This window comes from Pelodiscus sinensis, chromosome 6 (genome assembly GCF_049634645.1).
Source record: "Pelodiscus sinensis isolate JC-2024 chromosome 6, ASM4963464v1, whole genome shotgun sequence".
In the NCBI taxonomy this organism is placed as follows: Eukaryota; Metazoa; Chordata; order Testudines; family Trionychidae; genus Pelodiscus; species Pelodiscus sinensis.
The window spans coordinates 107,739,174-107,753,927 of record NC_134716.1 but is presented as its reverse complement, the minus strand read 5'-3'; the positions used below and the strand labels follow the sequence as shown (position 1 = coordinate 107,753,927).

General features: G+C 44.2%; 1 protein-coding gene across 2 annotated transcripts in view; it reads right to left on the bottom strand.

The window, feature by feature from the left end:
• The window catches only part of ADAMTS12 (ADAM metallopeptidase with thrombospondin type 1 motif 12), a 260,830-nt gene that overhangs the window by 52,374 nt on the left and 193,702 nt on the right, over positions 1-14,754 (bottom strand). For both annotated transcript variants that reach the window (XM_006116518.4, XM_006116519.4), the window contains one exon: positions 7,291-7,411. In XM_006116518.4, coding sequence (XP_006116580.2) covers positions 7,291-7,411 — 121 coding nt within the window. The remainder of the gene's footprint in view (positions 1-7,290; positions 7,412-14,754) is intronic.

The window sequence follows — 14,754 nt, the reverse complement described above, 5'->3', positions numbered from 1 at the left end:
CTACCAAATAGGGATAACAACACTTTCCTGACTCACAGGGGTGTTGTGAGGGAAAATTCATGAAAGGCTGAAACACTCAGGGTATGTCTACACTACCCTCCTAGTTCGAACTAGGAGGGTAATGTAGGCATACCGCACTTGCAAATGAAGCCCGGGATTTGAATTTCCCGGGCTTCATTTGCATAAGCGGGGAGCCGCCATTTTTAAAACCCCGCTGGTTTGAACCCCGTGCAGCGCGGCTACACGGGGCTCGAACTAGGTAGTTCGGACTAGGCTTCCTATTAGTTCCGGTAGTTCGGAATAGGAAGCCTAGTCCGAACTACCTAGTTCGAGCCCCGTGTAGCCGCGCTGCACGGGGTTCGAACCAGCGGGGTTTTAAAAATGGCGGCTCCCCGCTTATGCAAATGAAGCCCGGGAAATTCAAATCCCGGGCTTCATTTGCAAGTGCGGTATGCCTACATTACCCCGCTAGTTCGAACTAGCGGGGTAGTGTAGACATACCCTACGATACTTCAGTGATGGGGGCCTAATAAGGGGGGGAGGGTGTTTTCAGCCACCAACAGAAACTCCAGATTTTACTGACAGAACTCAAAATTGAGTGTGGTCAGAGTGTGCTGAAATAAAGCAAGTTTTACTAGTCAAAATTCCTAGGGTACACCAGGATTTACAATTCAATTCTACTTGTCCTACACAAATAGTCTTAATGGCCTTAATAGGTCTACTCATGTGAGTAAGGCAAGGAGGATTTTACACTTAGCCATACTGAACCATCTTTACTATCTTAAATAAGTACTTAACACTCGTTACCATGGTATCCAAGCACCTGAGTCTCTATTATATTTATCCTTTGAGGTATACAAGTGCTTTATTATTCCAATGTTTGTATGTAATTACAGCATTCCACAATAAGTTTGGATTTAAGCTTCTTAGACTAATGTTTGCTAAAATTAGTGTTAAAATACAAATTTAACAAAAATCTGTTAACAACAACTCAGATACAATTAGTTTGGCACAGTTCTTCCATTGTAGCTCAAAAACTTGATTCCAAGGTGTACCAGGACAGCTTGCTAATACATTTTTGCATTCTGGTCTTTGTACTACATTCATTTTCTTTTGACTCGCTGAATTATTTCCTGATTTCCCAGATGCCTAAACTAATTCCCAGGGAATACTGTGCTGATTTTGAAAGCAAAGCTAAACAAGCTGCAGGTTATTCAGTAATTCAGTTGTTCTGCTTAAGATGCTGAGAGAGCTGGTTTTACGTAGCCATCCAGTTTCCACAGCTTAGGGTGCACAGCTCAGACTGACAAGGATCTGGAGATTTGCGACTCAGCATCTCAGTCAACATGTCATAGCCATCTAGCCCACAGATTGGATTTATTGAATCCTAGAGTATTAATGTTGTTGGCATTATAATCATCTTTGAACCAAGCAAATCACTGAGGCTATTAATCTCTCCCCCCTTCAACTCTTTTTTTGAAAAGTTAAGTGTATGTACTCATAACCACTGAAGGGAATGGAAATGTTATAAGTAGGATATGAAGAAATTTATACTAAAACTAAATGTATGTCAAGAGCCTAATCCTGTGAAGTCAAAACTCCCACTAGAATTTAAAGGCTTTCATACCTTTTTATGCTAGAGACACAAAGTGGATGAGATAGCTTTTACCTTCTGTTGCTGAGGGAGATGAGTTTTCAAGCTACACAGAACTCTTCTCTGGATAAAAAGGGCTTCTTGCAAGCTCAAAGGCTTGTCTCCCTCACTAATAGATGTTGGTCAGTAAAAGATATTATCCCATTTCCCTTGCCTCTAATATCCTGGGACAGACCTGGCTACAATAACACTGCATATTTTCCATATTAGCTCATGGTACTATATATATATTGTTAGTCTTTGGAGGTATGTCTACACAGCAAAGATATTTCAAAATAACAGCTGTTATTTCGAAATAACTTTACTAGTGTCACACAGCCAAACTGCTATTTCAAAATTAATTCAAAATAGTGGAGCGCTTATTTTGAATTTGGTAAACCTCATTCCACAAGGAATAACACCAAATTTGATACAGCTATCTCAAAATAAGTCTACGTCTAGACTGCAAGCCTCTTTCAAAAGAGAGCATCTAGACTGCAACCAGTAATTTTGAAAAAGCAAGCTACTTTTTCGAAAGAGAGCACCCAGGCAGTCTGGATGCTCTCTTTCGAAAAAGCACAGTTTGCATTACATAGTGCCTTTTTTCGAAAGAGCACTTTCGAAAAAAGGCGTTATTCCTCGTGAAATGAGGAGTACCGCAGTCGAAAGAAAAGCCACATTCTTTCAATTTAATTTCGAAAGAACGCGGTTGTAGTCTAGACGCAGGTGAAGTTTTTTAGAAAAAAAGGCTACTTTTTTTGAAAAAACCCTGCAGTCTAGACACAGCCTAAGTGCTGTGAAGACACTTATACCGAAATAGGGGGTCTCCAGCCTTCCCAGGGTGCCCTGGTGGCCACTCAAGCCTCAACCAAGGACACTACTCTCCCTTCCCCCACCCCGGAGCCCTTAAAGAGGTTGACTCTGGCCACAGTGCCTGTGCCATCTCCAAGCCTGCCAGTCCAGAGCCAGCAGTCACTGCCCCTCACCCAGTTGCCCCAAAACATGAGTCAGCAAGCCACTGGCAGCCAGCCCTCCACCGCTCCCCAGGAGCAGTCTGCCAGCTCCCAGGAGCTTGCCTGGGCCTGGAGAAGGCAGGTTCCTTCTTGGTCCAGGGTGGAGATCATGGACCTTATTCAGGTTTGGAGGGGATGCCCCCAACATCCATGATCTCTGCACTAGATGGAGGAACACGGCCATCTATGGCAGGCTAGCTGCCAGCCTGGCCACCAAAGGCCGCATGCGAGCCCAGGAGTAGATTTGTATGAAAATCAAGTTGGTCCGGTGAGACCCCCAACCCTGAGCTTCCCCTCCCCCTTCTTTCCCTTGCTTCCCCCTTCCAGCTCCCTCCTCCCAGGTTTCCTCCTTCCCTCTCCCACCCACTCTTGCATACTTTCCTCAGTCTCACTAGAGTTTCATTCCCTTCTCCCAGTTTTGTTAAATAAAGAGAGTTTGTGTTCATGAAAATACGTGTATTTTATTTGACATCAAGAAGGGGGGTTAGGGAAGGCTAAGTGGAAGGACATGAGGGAGGAATGAGGCACAAGCCCCGAGTGGGGCAGACCAGGGAGGCTCGTAATAGTCCTCAGGGAGGAAGCTCTCCTACAGAGCCTCCTGGATACTGACAGCCCCCCAATGGACTTCCCGGATGGCAGCCTGCAGAAAGTGCAGCCAGGCTCACAGCAATGCATCCACGAGAAGCACCAGAGTGCCCAGGGACAGCTCTGGCTCCATGTTGCCAAGTGCTGTGGTGTCCCGAGTGAGGGCAACCAGAGCACACAGAGACAAAATGCTTTGCTGTCCCTCATCAAGGTAGACAAACAAGCAGGGAAAGCTGAGAACCGGCTGTCCAGAGGGGGTCCCTTTAAGCACAGACCTCATAGCCTCAGGCAGCAGCCACACAAAGTAACTCCTGACCTGATGCCCTGCCGGACCTGGTTCCAGCCAGCCTTAAATGCGAGTCAGGCCAAATATAGTCAATGAAATGTTAGCTGGGCTCCTTGTGTTTGTCTTCTCCTTGTACGCCCCACTGGACTTCTTCAATATGGCTCCCCCTTGTGCACTGCTGTCATGGGATAGCACTTTCTGAGATGAATGAGGCAGTTCACACTTCTCAGACCTGTTGCTTATATTCTGCACACAGAATCTCTATATCAGTTTTACCTGGTTCATGTTTTTGAGGCATCTCAACAGCCATAACAAGGAGAAACTTCCCATTCAAAAAGAAGTAATCTTAGGCTATGTTTACACTAGAGCCCTTACAATGGCACAGCCACACTGACACCTGTACCCATCTCCTGTGTAGGAGGAGACAGGACAGAGCTCTGCCACCAACACAACCATCTCTAATGAGTGGTGGTAACTATGTTGGCAGACCATCTCCCACCAACATAGCACTGTCCACACAGTCACTCAGGAGTGGGGTGGGGTTTCCACATCCCAGAGCAATGTAAATTATACCAACAAAACTGCTAGTGTAGACATAGCCAAAGAGTCTGGAAAATACAGCAGCTGCATGAAATCAGGTGTCAGCATTTTACCAGCAGGCACCCACTGAATCTGAGCCCTGATTCGGGTTGTCTTTTATACAGTCAGTATCCTTTCTCTTCCCTTATTTTCTTTATTTGTTAGCTCATCTTTAAAACATCTAACCATTTAGGGGTCTATAAATGGAAGTCTATAATAGTTGATAATTTAGCCAGTCAAGACCTAAGAGATTTTTTAATTTGTCTAACCTTTCTTGCTATTTTGTTCCACCTGCATAATTAACATAACAAACCAATGCCATTTGAATAACTAGGGTGTCCATTAATAATAAAATACTAAACCAACTGTGTCCAGTTTATGAGGCAGTAACTGATCATTAGACATACTGAAATAAGCTAACTTGGAGACATGTTGCAGTAAGTCTACCATCTAATTTATTAGTTCCCTGCAACTCTCCTGAATTAGTTAATTAGTTCTCTCAGAAATTCTGAAGTGCTGCATCACACTACAGCCCTTATTGTAAATGAGCCATGCTATTGCCTGTCAGAAAATGGCAAGTCAAACAAAAAAAATGGCACTTTCCTGAATTTATGGCATTTCCACCCTTCACCCCCAAAATATACAAATAACCTTCCCCTACTTCAGGTTTTATTCCAATTCCATAAAAAAGGCAATCAAAAGTATGCACAATGCCTCAGAAGTTGGTTCAAAAAGTACTGATATTTGATACCAGAGCATTATAAACATAAAACATGTTAAATGGAAGCATCCTGCCTTGCCTTACAATAATATTTTATAGTCCTGTGTTGTTTTTCATCAGGAGATCTCTTTGTAAAAAGTCAGTATAATTAATTTCCTTTAACAAAAGTCCAGAGAGGTGAAGTGAATTGGTCAAGGTCTTACCCTAGAGACCAATGGCCAGACCAGAAATAACCCCCCACATTTTCAGACTCATCAGCTAGTGCACTATTCATTAGACTACACTGCCACACTCAAAATAGACACAGGGGGGGAAAAAATCACAAATATCCTGACAGAAAGTTTGCATCCAGCTTTCACCAAAGATTCTTAGACATGAACAAAAATTGTGCAAATCACCCGTTGTTTGTAAAGAGAAGTCAAAGCCAGTCAAGACAATATTAAGGCCACAAAAGCAATTTATTTTGCTGTGTAGGAAAGAAAGGCAATATGGCAAGAAAACTACCTGGCTTAGCCAGGAGATCTTGAATGATCTAAAAATCAAGAAAGCGGTCCTGCAAAAAAAGTGGAAACTGGGTCAAATTATCAAGGATGAATATAAACAAATAACACAAGTACGTAAGGACATAATTAGGAAGATTTAGATGCAAAACAAGCTCAGTCAAGCTAGAGACATAAAGGGTAACAAGGAGACATGCTAAAAATATATTAGAAGCAAGATGATGACAAAGGACAGGGTAGACCCATTATTCATGAAGAGAGAGAAACAATAACTGAAAATGTGGAAATGGTAGAGGTGCTTAATGATTCCTTTGTTTCAATTTTCACCAAACCCTCTCTCACCACAGCAGCTTCAAGCCAGGTGAAAAGTGCTTCTCCATAGCCTCTGCAGCTCCAGTGGCCACAGCCAGGGGCGGGGTGCATGTTCCCTGGCTGGGGCTGGTTTAGGTTCATGTTTATCTGCCCCCCACGCTCTCCAGCCAGAATGAGGAATGGAGCAAACTGTGCATTTCCCCCTAGCTCCCTGATGAAGGGGAACAGCCAATAATGTTCCCATATGAATGGGGTGTTGCAACCCCCCCCTCCACCTCCTCTAAAGGGCACCTGGGGGTGGGAGGCTTTGGGCTGGGAAAGTCCTGGATGGGATAGGCACACCCAGCAAGTCCCTTTCACCTGCCTGGTGAGTCTGTCTCTTTTCTGTATGTTTTATGTGTCTCCATACACATGGGAGGGTTGGAGGGGGGAGAGAGCTTCATTCCCCCATGCACAACCAAACCCTTACCTTGCTTTAAGTTTGAAGAGGAAGCTGCATACCAAATTTGTTGGTCCTAGCTCCTTTAGGAGGAGTTCTTGAACAAACAGACAGATAAACTCGCTCACTCACAAACCCTCTCAAATATATAGTAAACTAACTGATAACCTTGCTTCATAATAATAAACCTTTGTAGTTTCAGGTGATGGCAAGGGATTAAATGAGTTTAGTAAATGAACTCTCCTCATTTCTAAAGGCACTACTGGCAACATCAGGTGTAAGCAGATGATAGGGGTGGTTGAGGAGGCTTTCTTTATTGACACCCATGTTGTAACTGTCCTGTAGCTAATCAGAGACTTTGCAGGCCACTACATTTCAGAAGCACTAGGTTTTTTTAATAACATTTATGAGATCTTTTAATAATAAATAGCAAAGTAGGTCAAGAAAAATGAAACCACTATCAAAAGTTTGTGTGTTCAGAGTGAAATCTGCTATACTTATGGAGATATATCTATCTCATAGAACTGGAAGGGACCTTGAGAGGTCATCGAGTCCAGTCCCCTGCCCTCACAGCAGGACCAAGTACCATTCTATCTAGATCTTAACCACCCAAGCTGTTCTAGATGCAGGATTAAAGAGACAGGAGATGAGTGAAGGTTAGGTGATATAAAGCCACCTTTCCTTTCCCCCAATCCTAAGAGCTTCCAGGGACCTCTCAGGCATCTATGAACCATTACATTACACAGAGATCAACCCAGTGACACCCCTTTCTGCTATCTGCATGGGGGGATGGGCAGCAAGTGGGTAGATAAAACTGAAATAAGCTAGATATATGGGTGCCATGGAACAAATCCCCAAGTTACTCATCTGGGGAATTTTCCGGGAAATTACTATCTAATGATTTGTCCCAGTTTTTGTAAGGAGGTTAATTACATACCTTTTGAAAATGAGCCTGCTGGCTATTTATTATCTGAGTAATTTACAGTGGAGGCTGTTGACATCTAACAGCACGGAGACAAATTGGCATTTAATTGGCTAAGGGGCACTCAGAGACATTTCACAGTACAGGCTAAAGAATCGTCTCTGATTCAAACAGACTAGGAACCTCCACTGGTAATTTACCATTCAGTTTACTCACCGACATAAAACGCAAAGAAATTTTCAAGCCTTGTTATTTGCAGAAACAGTGTTAGCAAGGAGGGGAGGGGGAAGCCCTCTTTACCTAATCCTTCACTTTGATTGAACACCATCTTCACTGTTTGACAAGCAGATCCATCTCCTAGGCAAACTCCACATCGATCTTCAGTTGCATTGGAATTTATTTCATAATCACAGCCAACAGCCTAAAGAGAAAGATATTTTTAACATAAATATTCTATCTATAATTAATCACTCCAAACTCAACATGCCACTGACTCAGGTGCTGTGTTCTAATCTGCTGCTTCAGAAGGGGAAGTGAACTAATTTCATAGAATGCAAATATACTTTGCGTGTAAACATTTAGTACCAGAGACTGTCACATTTATTTTAAGTACATACTGTATTGCACAAGAGTGACAGCCATAATTTGCACAGTATATGCTATGAAGCATGCAATGGTAAACAGAAACCACTTTGTTAACAGAAACAAACCTTTCAATTAACCTGAATTGTCCAGCCTATCCTGGATTTTTTTCTCTACTGTTGTACTGCATACAGATATCCTAGGTTTCCGAAGCAACTGCTTTGCCAATTGAACTAAAAAGTAGCAGTGTTAGTGCACCAATATCATATCTATTAACCTTTGCAAGCATATTACTGACATGAACATTTTTTGACAGACCTGAAAGACACATTCTCTGATGGCATAAAACTTTACACCAGCGAAGCCAGCTTCTGTAGTTCCCCAACACAGGAGAACATGTCAGAGGGCAAGAGGGTGAGGTGTAGTGGAACTACACCTAGCCAATCATCCATCCATATATGGCCTATTAGGAGTTGGACCATATTCCAATGACAGAACAATCCAATTTGTCTTAGATGAGCTTTGAGATAGTTCAGAGTATATTATAGGCTCAAAGAGCTGGAACTTCTTTCTCTTGCACAGAGCCAAGCTCAGATGCAAGGGAAACTCTGACCCCAGATTATCTCAGAAAGAAAGAAACGAATACAGAACTAAAGAAAAGCTAGAATGTAATATACAATATATGCAATACTTTGGAAACACGGACTATTCAAACACCTATGTTGAGATATGGCAGCTACTAAGGACCCAGTGTATCAAATTTATAAGAGTTATGTGCAATTTTATAGGCTGGCTAGTGACTGTAGCATGGCTCAATAGATCAACTAAAGCATATTTCCTGCAGGAACTAAATCCCCTAGGGGCAACAAGTCTGGAATGTTCATATCTGCCTCTAAGCTGCTCTGTTAGAATGGATACACTCCTATGTCTATACTACGTGTTTTGTCAGAAGAGGCAATGCAAATGAAGTGCTGATTAGCATTTTCTCATGCTTCATTTGCAAAATCTATTCCGATCTGTTTTTGCGCAAGAGGTTTTTGCGCAAAAATATGCAGTGTGGACGTGTCCATTTTGAGAAAAAACCCCTTTTTATGCAACATCCTCTTGCCACTCCAGGATAGGTAGACAGGTATATGCCTGAGGCAAACGGGACAGGCCTCAGACAGGCATATAAAGGTTCTTTCACCTTAGTGGAATACTTTGCCAAATATGTCACCCCATGTAAGAGGAGTACCAAAGATGAGTGGGAATATGACCAGAAGGCTCTGGGCTCCAACAATCCCTCAACTGGCATAACAGTGCATAGAAGGCCACAACACAGCAGCGTAATTCCAAGCAGTCTTGACATTGCTCTAAATTTCATGGCTAGGCAAACTAGTTCTCAGCCAGCCCCAGCAAAAAGGATGAGGACAAAGAGTTGCAGGAAGCCTTCCTTGTCTGCAATAGCAAGTGCTACTGGGACATATGTCAGGATTTAGCCCTTGAGGTTTAATTTCACTGTTTGATTACGTGCTTCACCACATGGCATAATGGATGTATTCATATGGGCATGTGACTGTAATTTGAAAGCCTTTCTACAAGAAGAAAAAACAATTGATTTCCTGTCTCTCAGCTTCAAAAAGGAAAACAACCTGGAGTGTTTCCCTTTTGTCTCCTGATACCATTTTCACAAGGAGAGACCTGGATGTCACGTCAGCACAGTTAGCAGGAGGTCAAAATGAAAAATCACTCCTTCAGCTGTGAGATATGGACACAAAAGCAAACTGAATTTCAACATTGCTAGGGCGGCACACGATACCTTTACAAGCTTCTCCTTTCACTTGTGTCTCCCTCTGCTGCTTCAACGGGGAAAGCGACACATCCTGGTGTATCTATTTATCTTGATACGTGTTTAGCCGGGAGGGGGTGCGGGAGGGCAGAGAATTGATGTTCTATTGGACTGACAGTGGAAGGGTAAAAAGTGGAGGCCACAGCATTAAAGAACTGTGCTGTTTCTGCAAGATTGAAACATGCACTTTGATACCTTACATGTTAAAACCAAAACCAGAACAAAAACAAAACAAAAACTCCCAAAAGCGCAACTTAACTTTCCTTTTCCTCTCCATATGGTATTATTACCCTCCAACAAGAAGATATTAATAATACATCTTACATCATGATTTTAAAAAAAGAACAGACTATTCTCCTGGCTGATTGAATATGATTTGAAGGGAGACAGAACATTTTAGCTGAACCTATGTAGACTAAATCTAATTTTCTGTAAGGAGAGAAGCAAAATTCCCACCTATCAGTTTTTATAGCGAATCTCACACACACATATGCCAACCAAACTCTTAGTTACAGATAATGACACACATCAGATTAAGTCAACTCCCTTTTTGTTACCCAAGTCCAGGAAACGTCCATATCTGTCCCTCTCACATAATCCTACTATGGTGGCAATGCCTCTTTATTAGTGGTAATAAATATTTATGTTCTGGTAGCACCCACATGTTCCAATAAAGATCAGAGATCATTGCAAAATGCACTTTAGTACTACATTTGCCTACCTCACAAGACTATGATGAGGATTAAAAATTGTTTTCATATCTACTGATAAAAGCACTATGTACGTGTTATGTTTAATTATACAGTAAAAGATGAGTTATTCGGCATGTTACCAGCTGGAAAGCCCTATAAACTGCCATTTCTGATGCTCATTGAAAGTGTGGTTTATAGTCCAGCTGGCACTGGGCCAGCAGGTTTCCTATCTGGCTCTATGTGGCTCCCTGGAAGAGGCTACTGGTCCCTAAGCTCTTAGGCAGAGAAACAGACACAGGAGCTCCTAGTGCTGCTCCGCCCCACTAGCTCTGCAACTCCCATTGGCCATGAACCATGGTTAACAAGAGCTGCTGGGGCAGTGACTTCAAGTGGAGGCAACACTCAGAGTCACCTAAACACTCCTCCACTTGCAGGCAAGCAAACATGTCCCTGCTTGCAGGGAGCCACCCAAGGTGAGCACCACCCAGATCCAGTATCCCAAAACCTCCCCCCCCAATCCCTGTCCTGAGCCTTCCCACACTTAAACTTCATCCCAGAGCTTGCACCCTGCACCTTTGCCTGTGCGCCAAACCCCAACACTGAGCCCCCCTCCAGCACTCCCTCCTAGAGCCTGAACCTTGCACTCCATCCCACAATATGATCCACCTTGGCCCCAGCCTGGATCCCTCTCCTGCACTCCCAACCATTCAGCTCTGGCCCCACCCTCAGCTAGAGCCCTCACCGCTTCCTGCGGCCAAACCTCTACTGACGGATCCCCCTCCCACACTCTGAACCCTCATATCTGGCCCTACACTTTTAGTTAATCAGATTATTTAATTTATTCACCCCCCCATACCCTAACATGATGTATAACAAAGCTTTTATTGTATATATGAATAAATGGGAAGCTCCATACGGTTTCTAATCCCTAAGATGGCAGTAGGTGGACACAGTCAAATATATAGAACAGATACATTCCCCAGTCCAGTCCTCATTCACTTTTTCAAGCCCCAAGAGTCCATCAGCACATCAAGGATAGCTCCAGCACCTCTCACCACACGGCAGCTCTCAAGTATGATGCTCAAGGCCCCTCACCACACATCTCCCCTCCGCCGCTCCAGCTGGGGTGCTTTCTCACCTCATTTCATTCTCAGGTCTGGTTGTAGTTCTTGCCTAGAAATACCAGTGAACTCACCCCCTCTTTCATTCTCCTGCTTTCAGCCCTCTCTAGCCATCATCTCAGACAGCTGGCAGGCATCCCACTGCTGCTATCCCTATCTGGCTGAGGCTTTTTGGCCTGCGGACAGACCTCCTGACTACCTTCCATTTTCACCAGCTTGATCTGGCTCCACTGCTCAACTGGGGAATGCTCATTGCTCCCTCCTTCAGTGATATCCTCTCCTTAAAGCTCTCAGCCCAGCTCTGTTTCTCTTCTGAGTTCTGTGCATACTCTGGACTCCAGACTCGCTCGGTTGCCTTTTGGCTGTTTCTCCCTGGGACTGCCCCAACCTCTTCATTACATCCAAACTAGGGCAACACCTGGAGGGCAACAGTTACCTTCTTACAAATTGTTTGCCCTTTGGTACCTATGTTTGAAAGCATTGGCCTTGGTCTTTGTGCCTCAAGACACACCAAATACACATGGGTATCAGATATAAGATCATATAGTACCCTACCATTGTTATTTCATATTTGACTTCAGGCCAGTATGAAACATTATTTTAGCCAAAGGAAACATTCTGTGAGAAATTCAGTACCTAGAATGTCTGATTAAAAACATGATCAGGGCTTACTATTTCATGTTCAAGGACTCCTTTTTCAGATTAGCAATCTCAATATTCACCTATTATTCCAGTACCAGAATTAGCCCTGCACGAACAAATGTATTTTCAAATACAACATGTATTGCATTCACTTGAATTGAACTAATATTGTGCCAAATTATTCTGCGATGTTTGAAAAGGTTTTTTCCTCAAGTGCGTAAGCTGGATACACATCATATATATAGTAGCCCAGTGTCTGTGAGCCTGTAACGCTGAAATGCTGGCTGTTCCCTCTGGGTGGCACTGTTGCCTGAGTCACGTCCTTCACCTCCTACTGTGGTGCTCGGCTGACTTCTGCACCGCTCAGCCGGGCTGCCGCGGGGGAGCAAGTGGTGCAAGCGGCCATTTGGGCCCCATGCTCCCCATGCAGCACCCATGTACGTCACCTTCACGCCCCCCTTCGCCTCCTGCCATGGCACTTGGCTGACTTCTGCGCCACTCAGCCAGGCTGCCATGGGGGAGCCCAAACCGCCACTTGTTCCCCCACGGCGGCCCGGCTGAGTGGCGCAGAAATCAGCCAAGCTCCACGGCGGGAGGCAAAGAGGGGCGAGGCGGTGACGTGCAGCGTGACAGAGGCTCCAGGCTGTTTGGGCTCTGCAGTCCCCCAAGTGAGAGGCAAGAGGGGAGGAGAAGAGAAAGAGAGAGACAGAGAGAGAGAGGCAGGAGGCGGAGGAGAGCTGAGAGAGTGGGAGAGGGGAGGCAGTAGAAGGAGGAGAGAGTAAGAGAGAGAGAGAGAGAGAGAGAGAGAGAGACGGAGCGAGAGACTGGAGGCTCAGGAGAGAAGACTGACGTGGAGGAGAGACCTGAAAATCCCATCTTATGATGGGCTAATTGGCTAGTTTTATATAAAACGTGTGCTACCATTCAGAGAAGAGGCCTGCTTTAGTTACCTATTAATCATTTCTTCCAATCCTTGGAAATTGACGGATTACATACTGCATCACATGATCCTGGCTCTGATTCATTCTGTTTGTTGGGTGAACTGAAACTATAGCTTGAATGTAAATGGGCTGTCAACTTATAGCACAAGTACACCAATTCAAAAAGCAGCCTCATTTCTCCCGAATCACTTATGATAATACATGACTAATATTTACAAAATGCCCCTTGAAAACAATCATTATCTGTGAACAACTCAGAATTTCATAGGTTCATGTACCATCTTCAGAAAAAAATGATGCTTGAAATACCATATGCAAATTTCTACTGTTTACACACATTTATTTTAGGCCTTGATAGACTAAGCATTGAATTGCCTGACAGACATTTGCCTGGGGAATTTGGAGGAAAAGTCAGGACGGGGAGGGTTGGAGGAAAGGAAGTTAAGAGTTAAAACAAAATTCATCTTTGATCAGAAAATGCCAATATGTCCAAACTGAAATCTTATGAGAATCTGCTGATTTTGATGAAACTTTCACTAGGAAATATTCTTAAGTGCAAGATGGAATTTCTGGTCAAGGCCAGAGACATCAATCTGGTGGCCAGGGCACTCACCTGGGTTGTGAGAAACTCACATTCAGGTCCTTGAAGTAGTGCTCTGTATAGCCTCTCTCTAGTCCAATATAAGTTATTACCTCATCCACCTAGTCTCTTATTCACCTTCTTGCTCTGCCTGATTCAGGTAAGTGCACTGACCAGACTGATATTGAATATGCTGGGCAGGCTGGGCCTCTCTTGCTGGGTTGTTGTGAACATTGAGTGGTCTCCCTTTTGTCTGGGAATTTTTTTTCAAATTACAAGAAGTTTCACAAGAAGGTAAAATGGATTCCATCTCACCATTAATGAAGTTAGACTAAGAATACAGATTATGGATGGAGAACGGAGTGGCCTGCGGGGTCAGCAGGAATATAAGTAAAAGGAAGGGAAAGGAAAGAGTGGGGAAGGCAGGTGGATAAGGGCAAAGAGAGCCCTGCTGTGTGTATGGGGAGAGAGTAGAAAGGCAAAAAGGGCCCTGGTGTGCATGTTGGGGGGGAGAAGAACAGGGAGGACCCTTGTGTGCATGCGGGTTGGGGAGAGAGAAAGGCAAAAAGGGCCTTGGTAGTGTGCGTGGGTGGGGGAGGGGAGAACAGCACTCTGGTGGCATGTGGAGAGTGAAGAAGGAGAAAGAGCAGGGAGTTTCTGCTGGCGATGGTGACTGTGTGTGTGGAAAAGAAGCCAGAGAAGGTTCGGAGGGGAGAGCCAGAGGGCTAAGGTGCCTTGACTGGAATTTCACAGCTGTGGGTAATAGGCATATTCAATTACAATTCACCTTGCTTCAGGTTTCTGAATCTCCTCCAGCTCCCTTTGAACCAGGGTGCTTCACTTGTCCCAGTGCAACCTTTGACCTCTCTGGAAAGTCTTTTCTGTAGGTCTCCTCTTGCCCTGGTCTCCAGACTCACAACTATGGTCTCTCATAAATTAAGGGATTCCACAGCTTTCCTCCCTAGATCTATGACGTGGTTAAAGCAGGGCCCCTTGGCCCACCAGAATTTGCATTGCAGTTCCATTGCAAAGTCCTGGACCACACAACTCCTTCCTCTTGGTGACTCCTTTTTGGGGCTGGGCTGTGGTTCAAGTAGGTTCCCCAGCCCCGCTGTCTCCCTTCTGGTTCCTGTCTCAGGGAACTGCTCTTCTGACTCAATGCTTCTCTGAAATGTTCCTGTAATCTTAACCTTCCTGTAAGATATCACACAACTGGGTTTTCAACTGAAGGAAGCAGTGACCGGGTTAACATCTGGATCTCATTCCTCTGTGCAACTGCTGCTCTCCTCCCTTTTTTTTTTTTTTTTTTTTTTAAGGATTTTGTCATGGAACAGGGGTTGGCAGGGTCCACTATTCCTTCAAGAGAACAATCCAACCT